The following is a 10,892-nucleotide window of genomic DNA, read 5'->3' on the forward strand; positions in this document are numbered from 1 at the left end:
GTGGTGGTCCTGACACCAAGACACCTGGACACAGCCAAAGACTTAACCACGGACAAACATGGAAAATTGAAGCCAAAACCAACACCCGCGCTTGAATAAGGCTCAAAAACAAGGATTAAAGGGGAAATGCAGTTTCTTCTTACTCCCTAAAATGAATGAACAGTCAAGACAAAAGTGCGAAGAGGGTGATTTCCATTTTATGCTCGCAACAGCTTGGATCAATTACAAAGGATTTCTGTGTTCGAGCTAAAGAAGGCTGTAGTCAACACAGCGTAAAAAAGGCCAGTCACTTGCTATACTCCTACTCCAATCTGTTTGTTTGTGTTTATCTCTGGTTGCTATGCAAGAAACAAGGAAAATCTGGTGGGTGAACATTTTTTTTAACAATGTTACTGGGCATCATCCAGTCTTTCTTGTTTCCCAAGGTACTAACTGCAGTCCTGAAACACAGAACTCCTTTTCACCCTGCTTCTTCCAGGCTTGCTGCTTCAAATTCATCATATTCACACATTTCTAGACAAGACAGGCAGGAGAACATCACTGAATGGCTGCCTCCCAAATGTGCACACGCAGAGAGTCCGCCCCTGTTCAGATGTATTTTCAGTATCAACCAAAACTCAGTAACTAGGAAATTATTAGAGCTAACGCTTTATTATTGTTTTAATTTTCATGGTAAGTAAAGCTCTATGAGACAAAGTGCCAAATATTTTTGTTGTTATGGAAACCTCTGTTTAAACTGAAAGTTCAACTTCTCCAAGGCAGTGAAAAAAATGTATATGAGAAGCTGGGGTCTCCATATTATACGAAAGGGAATTAGCTCACTTACCCCTTTGCTTTGATAGGGAAAAACTATGAACGAGTCCAGAGAGATCCCAGTATCTCTCCACAGAATACATTGATGAAGCTTGGATTTAATTATGAAATATAAAATTGGTTGATCAAGGTAAGCACAAGGACCCTTACCACTACGTAGACTCAATTCAAAGAAAAGGAGATATCTGGGTCATTTCTGAACACGATTGGTGTTCTTTTCCTTTTCAAGACGGTTGAACTATTTGGTGTTATTAGCTGCTCGAAAACTAGCCCCAGCCTTAGAGCCCATCTCGCTGTCAGTCGTGACCTGCGACACCGCTCACGTAAGCCAGCAAGATGTGCACTGCGGCCGAAACAGACGGTCCTGTCCTTCCCAATGACAGGCCCCTTCCCACTCTCCATCATCCCCATGCGTGCTGACACAGGCCTTGACATGACTGCTCGGTGAACCAAACAGGAGGGCGCTGGGCCAGCTAAACACGAGCCCAACTGCTTTTTAAATAAAGTTTATTCTTACCCAGATGAGTTCCCCCACCCTGCTTACTCCATGACTGCAACGAACAGCTGTGCTGGCAGAAGAGAACAGAGAGTGAAGGGCCCAAAACAAGTGGTGGAGGAAGAGAGTGGGTGGGATTGATTCCTCTGAAATCAGTACTTGCCTGTGCCTAAAGTGTTAACAGAATTACAGGGCTTACACTCTCTCACATCCTACTCAACTCCACCAAAGTGCCTCTAAAGTCTTATCTTTAGCAACCGCCTACTAAAATTTGGAGCTCGCAAAAGTGAAACAAACTCCACTGTGGACAAGCGAGGCTGCTTTTGAGAAATGGACTGAAAGTACAGCAGATAGCTGCCAGGGTCTCACCTGGGAGGGACAAGACTCCAGCTGCTTGTCTGCCTCTTCCGCCTCTTGCTGGGGACGCTGCTGCAGGATGTACTCGTATGTAGTCAATTTGTTCCACACTGGGAGGAAAGAAAGAGAGCTGTCAGCATAGGAACAGCCACTCCCTGATTACACTTACACAAAGGGTCTGAATAACTGTACAACCAAATAGTAACTATAAACATGAAAAGACTGATATGCGAGCCAAAAGAACCTGTGCACTGTACATCTTACTATATCCTTTATTGTCACTGTCACACTGCTTTCTCATAGTCACACTATTCTTCTAAAGCCTCACACGCATGGTACAGCCTTCTACATGGTAGCAATTTTCAGCTCATTTCAGAGCAGATCCATTATTCACACCCAGTAAAGGTAAGATCTGTACCCTACAGAACGCTCAGCAAGTAGTCAGAAGGTACGTGGTGCTAAATGGAGAAAAGAAATTCAAAGCATGTCCCGCAGAGGAGTCTGAGACACTTAACATCCAAAACAGTGACCACCAAATGCACAGCTTGCCAAAGAAATGTGCTCAGAGTTTACATGTGCCTGAGTTCACGTGCTCTTAAGGCTCCCCACACAAACACATCTGCTTCCACGAATGACCAAAAGCACGTGACATTTCTGAGCAGCTTGCTTTCTTCATGAGACCCAAAACATACTAGGATCCAAAACTCAGACATTCCTCCTCTAATGATCCTGTTATCGTGAGTATTTTTGGAGCACAAAAGCCAGGAGTGGATGCTGAAGATTTTTAGTGCGCAGCCTGGGAGTCATTCCTCCTTTTTACAGTAGCAGAGTACTTCAAGCAGATACCCAGGACATGAGACATCCAGACTAAAGTCCTTCCTCTGCCTGAAGACATTCCCATCAGTAACACCTTACCTCTCAAAACCATGCCCAAAACACAGGACTGCTTCCCGAGGAAGTCGGGGAGAGCAGAGGAAAAGGTGCCCTCCCTGTTAAAGCAACGACCTTATGAAGAAATAAGAATTCGAGATCCATTTGGCCAGGAAGACGGAACATAAAAATTAACGCGAGTCTTCAACCAAGCGATTAGTGAATGCACTTACCGGGGACGGTGCTGGCAAACACTCCTAAAATGGTACCATATGCTTTACTTGAGAAACAGAATATTGCTTCATAAGCAAAGGGCTACAAGCCTTTTTTAGTTTAGAGTTTGATGGTTTCTGAATACTTAACAGTGTAACTTTTAAAATATTTTAATGGAGCTATTTAGTTAAAAAATACTACCTTTGTCTGACCAGATAACACTGCAGCACATAGTGTGCAACATACAGTCACAGCTTGTGAAGAACCCCATATCCTTTCCTGTATTCCCTTCCTCTATTTCCTACTACTTTCTATTTTTTTATTAGGCTTACTATTGGCCTTGCAGTACTGAAGGATAAAAAAAATCCTCCCTCCAAGCTTCTGAAGTGCCATGCTTTGCTGAATGCCTCTAGAACTGAGGCTGAATCAAGACAGGTAATTTTGAACACGTGGTCTTACTGTTTTAAGAATAATCTACTTACTTCCCTTTGAGTAATTAAAATCAGGACAGTAATTACGAAAATTTTACTGTGCTCATAACAAAGCTAGATTCTAAAATTTTACAGTCATACCTGATTTGAGACAGTTTTTAAAATGTAAAACTTAAAGGCAATACCACTCACAGGGGTGCTATTTTATTTCTGTAATTTAATAATGGAAAAAAAAGGTTCACGAAGAAATACTCACCAACAGTATTTATGTTTTAATTGGTAAGCTAGATTTCTAGTCCCAAAAGGGGTTAGGTAGTTAATTCCAACACTGTCTACCTTAAAGCATTCAGATGAGATTACTGACAATTACAGGTGTGGAAGAAGAGGAATTTAAACCAGATATACTTCGTCTATCTCCCCGAATCGCAGCTGTAAGGGTAATGCACAGCCATATGTAACCCACAACACAGCCTTTCGAATGGTAACATCACCGCTTTGAAGCATGGACTCACACACCACACCTCTGCACAGCTGGAACCAGTTTCAATAGGGTAGCAGGTTTTAATGTAATAAAATGTTAACAAAAATCAACAATAATTAAATTCTGTTTCCATGCACATCATAAAGATTTAAAATTAGGTCAGAAGTAAAAGTTAATTTGGCTCAAAATTTATTCTGAAAGAGGAAAAAAAACCAATCACCCCAAGACAGCAGGAACAAAAAAATCCCCCAAAGCCAGAGCAGAACTGGTGCCAACACACCCACGTTTCTGTTGGACAGGAGAAAGCATGTCTCTATCCCAAGCAGGGAGCACCCTCTCGTGGCAGCTGTACACACAGACAGGATAAATACTGCTCAGCACTAAACTGAATGATCCCCCTTTTCCCATCCAAAGGAAGTCCTGCTGGAGGGGCCCCAGCTTTGCTATCTTTTCAGTCTTTCTGCAGTGCTAGATCGACCTTTGGTACCTCCAGGCATCGCCATTAACCCGGAAAAGTCAACTCTCAATTCCACCAAGAAAGTAAAATCGCAGCATGACCAAATTTCAGTTAAGCTTGAAGAGGCTGTGAAAGGAAGACGACAGTCAATGGCCTCGCTGCCTGTAATGTTAAGGCCAGCTGAGCAACACTCACCCACCACACCCTACACTTCGGCAGTGTAACTGTTTTGCTCCTGGAACTGCACCGGTTTGTGCTGACCTAGTTTGTGTTGGCATCTGCATCGCTCTGAACTGACAACCTAGAAATCCATTCAAGGGTTCTCTGTAACCGCCATCCTCATTTCTCTCCCACCACATCCCTCCTTCCCCAGCTTTGGCACCACCGGCTGCTTCAAGTGTCAGATCTTGTCTCCTCGCGAATCACATCAGGCAGCCAAACAGCACTGGCTTCACTTCATACGATGGATAAAAAAGGGGTTTGATGCCCACCTGTACATAAACAAACATGCATATCCCATCCTGACAGAGCAACACACCGGAGACCTAATGAGCAATGAAAACCTCGTCCTCTGAATGCCTCAAGTCTTTTGTGCCAATACACTACAACTGCCATAAGGGACCTTGACTGGGATGTCAGGCCTGCTATTAGAAATTTCAATCAATACCATCCAGATTTCTCTGGGGCAAGGGAGAAACAGGCTGTCTCACACCACAGAAGCAATGGGGAGCGCAATGAAGAGACCCACAAAAGCCCCTATGTGGAGCCCATCTGCATCTGCCGTCGCTGGCACTGAGCTGGAACTAACCAGCTCGTCACACCTGGCCTCTCGACTGCTCTCCCACGTGCTTCCCATTCCCGGATAACAGAGCTCAGACACATGAATGCACAGGCCCAACGCAAGCCCCATACTGCGCGTGCACTGATGAGCCTACCTGGCACTGGGGGGAAGCCAGAAGTATAACATTAAACCCAAATTTTCTACCCTTTCAACAGCAATCTTGCACAACCTGTGTATATCTGTGACACGGGCGAACACACAGCGAACGCAGAATGAGTAGAGGAAGCTAAGAGAAAACTAAATGGGGATGCAGATGATGGGAATATAATACCTACTAAGATAGATGTGAAAGATGAAGAGGTGGCCCAGCAGGATCACGGTCATTAGGCTCAGAAGAACAAAAATCCCAGCCATGACCAAAATGGCAGATGCCCGAGTCTCAACAGGAGCTGCAGGAAGAAACACAAACCAGAGGTCTGTGTGGTTCTTGAGAGCTGCAAAACAAAAAGAGATGGAGACAAGTAGATTGTCCAGGTATTAAATATCTCTAACTAAATTTTACAGCTGGAAATATTGTTAACTCAAAAGTAGCTGCAGACCCGTTATGCACTGGAGGCCTGAGAAATCTTGTGCCTGCAAGGCCTTTTAGGAAAAGCAGTTAGTTGGCTCTGGAAGGAAAGATATTCCATCCAGCTGAGCAGATATACTCTTGAAGAAATACACAACTGAAGGAGTGAGGAATGGGAGTTCCTCCTCAGCGGGAGAGCCCACCGAACCCAACCCCATGTTGAGATGTGCGCTGATTCACAGGATGCTCAACTGAAGCACTGCTAGTACCATCAAAGTGCTGGTCGGAGCGAAGGTTCATGGGGTCAGCGAAGAACTCCACAAAGACGTAGCAAGCGATGAGCAGCAGAAGCCCAAGACCCAGAATGGCAGACAGCACGCTATTCAAAAAGAACCTGCCAAGAAGGTGAGAAGTCTGAGTGGCAACCATGGTTACAAAACAGTCACGTATATCTAGGACAAAGAGCTCCCTGCACGAAATCTGAAGGCCATGTAACGTGGCACCCAGGAGTAACTACTCTTCACTTTCCACATGGTTTTAGTGCAGGAAAGCAGACTGAGAAGCCACAACCAGTGGCAGCCTCTTTATTCTTTACCTTAAACCTGGCACAGACTAGAGGTGCCTATATGCTGCTGTAACTCCTGCCAATTGGCAAGCCTCGTAGGGAATGCGTGCAATCTGTACGCAGGTTGTTTCAGAGATGGGAACAGCACGACCACGGTTCTAATCCCGCTCCAGCTCCCAGAAGCATTAAGGACACCCAATTAACAGCCCATAAGCTTTCCCTAATACCAAACAAGAAGATTATGTTCTCTGTTTTCACTCGATGTTCAGCTACACAATTCTAAGTGTGGGAGTTTTATCCCTAGTTATTCAAATCATGCTTGCGTTTTCCATCTAGTTTTCTCATGACGGATTTTATTCAGGTGGGGTCTGAAAGAAGAGTGGTTCTGTGTGGCCGAGTACAGACCGGACTGAGATGCAGGAGAATCTTGGGAAGAGAAGGGGTGACATTATTGATGCAGTGTTGTGCTCCCGTCACAATGCCAGGCTCTTACCAGTAATTCCTCTCTCCCACACAGTTGTTGAGCCATTTGCAGTGGTGATCAAAGCCACACACACACTTGTTGCAAGTTCCACAGTGCTTTGTCTTGGCACTCCTGCCAAAGAAAGGGTGGCGTTAGCCTGGCAGCACCAGCTCGTTGCCATGACTTTCCAGTGACACAGAGGGGGATACAGCAGTAAAGATCCTGGCAACAGTGAGAAAACCTTCTACGTCAAGAATTCTGCACCACCCAAACATATCAGCCAGTGTTGGACCACAATCCCAAACACTGCCAAATCTGCCCTCTCAATGCACTGCATGACTTCTCATTTGGAGATTGGTGATTTCTTATTCGAAACCCTTTAGCAGTTCTGCAAAGCTTGATCTTAACGTCTGCCCTCCGAGCGTTCCCTCCTACCCACCACCACCTAGCCAGATACAAGCACACACGCACACGTTGTCAGGTCAGACACCAGCATCCAGCTAACACGGAACAGTACAGCCCTCTCCACACCACATGTGAGCAATTAAATAAAACACAGAACCAAGCGCACATGTGACAGGGGCATCTACCCAGTGAACCGAACCCTGACACAGGATGAAGTTAAACTCGTGCTATAGAGCTGCAGGGGCTCAATTTCCATCTTATAGTCCGACATTAAAGACTGACAACGAAGTGTCATGGTGAAAAAGACAGATTAGTAGAAGGAAAAGAGGAGATACTTACACATCCACATCACAGACATGGCAATGATGGTTTTCAATGACATGTGCATGCTGAGTACGGTTGAAGGTGCCCAGAGGCCCTAGATAGTTTTTTTCTTGTATGTTTGCATCCGCGGGATCAATGGAGACTGCAGTAAGATGAACAACTAAATGGTAGATAAAACACACTCCTGGACACTGCAGTACACAGTTAAGGATTGTATGAGTGATTTAATGCATATATTTTTATCCTTAATACACAAAGCCCACAGAGATGAGCAATATATGGCTTAGAATTAGAAATCACTGTATACCTGATTGCAGCACATTAATCTGAGTTTTATTAACGGAGATGTTTGCACTGTAAGAAGTATCCTCTGGAAAAAGGAAACTACACCTACAGGAACAACCCTGGTTATTATGCACTACTCTGCCTCACAGAAACGTCCTTCCTAGCACAGCAGTTTTTAAAAATTACCTTGACTTGCCAGAATCCGACCCCACACGCAGCCTGTTTGACAGAAGTCCACGATTCTCAGTCCATACTGATGCCTTGGAAAGGAACAGGGCCATGCATACGCCCCTTTACAAGACCCACCTCTAGTCCCCGTCCTTCCCAGCTGCAAGAGAGCACAGGGCTGAGGACAGGGGGTGGAGAACACCCTGGGCTGGGCTGAGCCAGGCTCTGCTGGCAGCACCCAAGACAAGATGCTGTTTCAGTAGGAGCACCTCACCTTCTGATGCTGCCCACCTTCAGAGGGCAGTTAGACGCGTATTAAACTGCTGCTCAAGACTGTCCCGCCACAGACCTCTCCTCCAGGGTGCACACTACGCTACCTCGTCTTTCCCTCACAGATTTCCTACAGAGGACAGGAGAGCACCCTGGGAGAAGACCAACTGCCAGCTATCGCAAGCAACCCACCGTATAATCGTAACCATATAAAGCTGCCTTTCGAGTCTCATTCAGTCAGCACAGGGAAGCGCAGCTGCCCAGCGCAGCAAGGATGTTTCAGGAGGGGCTTTTTGAGTACAACTTCCCTCAAACCCTGCAGCACACTTCGGGAAGAACAATATAAAGCAAAGGAGACACACAGGCAGAAGTAGACAGCAGAAGAGCCTCAGAGGCAAAGATAATAACCTTAACAGGGCGATGAAGGAGACAAGTAGAACGTTAGTGACCTACCTAATGCGGAGGGGCAGAGAGGATCTCAAAACAGGTGTTTTTGATAGACTTGTAATAAACCAAGATTATGGGTACAGTTCAGAAGAAGATTCTAGCTCAGCTGCTTTCTCTTATGTTTTCTATGCTACCTATCAACTGTTTTTGAAAAATCCCACTGCTGGTTTATTACATTCCACATTCTCTCTTGACCAAAGGATACGATATAGCCAGCGATCAGCCAGTGGCGGGGCAGGAGAGGAACCAGGATTCCAAAGCCAACCAGCGCAAAGAAGAGATACAGCAACCAGGCAATAAGCTGGAAATAGTGCAGAGGCCAGCTCCAGCCGTTCCTCCGAGAGCATTGGACCTGCACCTCAGGAGCAGCTTCGCCCAGGTTCTCTGGAGCTGTCTTATTAGGAGGTTTGTTGCAGATGTTCATCTATAGAAATCAAAACCGGAAAACAAAAAAATACGTGATACAAAAATATTGTGAGTGAGCCCCAGTCCCCAGTCCTGGAGATATGCTCCAAGGTGGGCAGAAAATTGGGGAGACTAAACCAACGACACATCTGAGGAGACACTTCTCTCTGCACAGGGCATTTGTGATCGATAGTAACAAAAGGAGGAAAACAGTTAGACTTTAAAACCAAGTGCTGATGTCTGCATGAAACAACAATATCCCAAACGTTAAGGGAAACCTGTAGGTTTTGTCAGTCTTTGAACAGATCTAGACCTCAACTGAGTAAAAAGAGCACAGGGGGTATTTAGGTGACAGGCCAGAGATGGAGTATGCTGTGGTCTGGGGATGTGTTAACGTCAGAAAGTTGTTATGGATGACAGCAGAACAAACACTTTCACCTGTCTCAGATACGCCATGCTTTCCTTCCAGCTAGTGCAGAGAAGTGTAGATAGAGCGGTGGCCCCACTGGAGCACGTGGTCTGGAACCGCAATTTAGCACTGCACAGCATCCAAGACAACAGAGACTCCTTTGTCAGCAACAAAGGAAGTGGAAAGACTAGAAACTGAAAAAGTAAACTGATAAGTTAATGACAAAAAGCAGAAAAGAAGCAGGAGTTACTCCACAACACAAGTATAAAGCAGACTGTTGCTAGAAGAACAAAACAAAGTTACATATGCAGGACATCCATGCAGGAAGCAGCTTGATTATTCAGCTGTCCAACAGTGTCTGGTCTCCTGGCAGGACAAGGCAAGATTTAACTGCAAAGATGAGTTCCGAACCATAACCTTGATGTTTATGATTTGTGTTTGCACAACAGCTACGAGCTCAGAAGCAATTTCTCCTTCTTTTTTTTCAATTTGTGTTGGATTATTAGTTGTTGCTTTTTGCTTGCCACGGAGACAGGACAAGCTTTTAACAACAGAGAGCTGGGTTGCTCTGCTTCACGGAAAACTCGGGTGCAACAGCTACTAGGGAGTACAATAACAGCAGCAGGTCAGGGGTAGCATTGTAAAACCGGCACTAAGAAACTCTGCTGGACCTGAGCTGACTTGAGGTACCTCTGCACCATGCTCACCAATCCACTGCTCCTTAGTAACTACAGAGGATGTCAAATTAACATCTGACAAGGATAAGCGACTTCAATTAGTCTCATTAACTCGCACACGAGCGTGCTGAAAGAAAAGGAGGAGGTCTCTATCTCATTTGCAGTATTTTTCATAATGGTTCCAGTACCAGAAAAATGTCAAAGGGCTGGAAGACAGCAAACATGCCAACATGCCAAAACAGCAAGCAGAACGACTCAGATATTGGTACAGCAACAGTCCTTCACCAGTCCTAAGCAAAGGGCTTGAAATGTCTTTTGGGGTCAACTGGTAGAGAAGTAGTGGGTAAGAATATAAAATAATGTAATTTATGATCATCAGCACAGTCTTTCCAATAAGCAGGTTGGAAAAAAAATCCTAAAATCCTAACGTTGGTCTTTAAAGAAATTAGCAGTATCTGCCTGCATTCACGGTTCAAATTGCTACACGGCAACTGGCTCATCAATGACAAGAGAGAGCTACTGACAATGTGATATTCTTCTCACTAGGTTGTTGAAAACTTGCTTGTGCATCACTTCAAGCCACCTGTTACAAAAACCACTCAGGTTATTTGCAGAAACTCCCAGGCTTCTCCTTCTCCTAATAAAAGCCTGGCCCAGGGAGCCAGGCTCACCCAGACCCTGCAATCCCTGTTTTGCTGCAAGACTCTGCTGGCTTATAACACCAGATGGGTTTAATGTTATGTTATTTAATGTCAAAAGCTTTGGTACAATTCAACTGAATTTTTTACATGGTGAACTGTGACTAAAGCTAGCGTAAGCTGCCTCCTGGCTAAACCAACCTTCAGGCTGCAGTCATCCCACAGCAGTGTCTGCGGGAACAGTCTCTCAAGACGGCAGGAAGCCGTCTGTAACACTTTGTCACGTTCCAGAAGCAAATCACAGAATCATGGAATGGGTTGGAAGGGACCTTCAAGATCACCTGCCATGTGCAGGGACCCCTCCCACTA

At 45.1% G+C, this 10,892-nt stretch overlaps 1 protein-coding gene across 1 annotated transcript; it reads right to left on the reverse strand.

Moving 5' to 3' along the window:
• Positions 1-1,606: 1,606 nt before the first annotated feature.
• On the reverse strand, positions 1,607-8,818 carry ZDHHC1 (zinc finger, DHHC-type containing 1; the record flags this gene model as incomplete). The annotated part of the gene is made up of 6 exons (XM_010088099.1): positions 8,600-8,818; positions 7,240-7,415; positions 6,526-6,627; positions 5,737-5,861; positions 5,235-5,393; positions 1,607-1,776 (listed from the first exon to the last, which is right to left on the reverse strand). Coding segments are annotated over exons 1-6 (951 nt in total), but the record flags the coding sequence as incomplete, so codon positions are not given.
• Between the last annotated feature and the right edge of the window lie 2,074 nt (positions 8,819-10,892).

The sequence above is a fragment of the Pterocles gutturalis genome, unplaced genomic scaffold (assembly GCF_000699245.1).
Source record: "Pterocles gutturalis isolate BGI_N339 unplaced genomic scaffold, ASM69924v1 scaffold53621, whole genome shotgun sequence".
NCBI lineage: Eukaryota > Metazoa > Chordata > Aves > Pterocliformes > Pteroclidae > Pterocles > Pterocles gutturalis.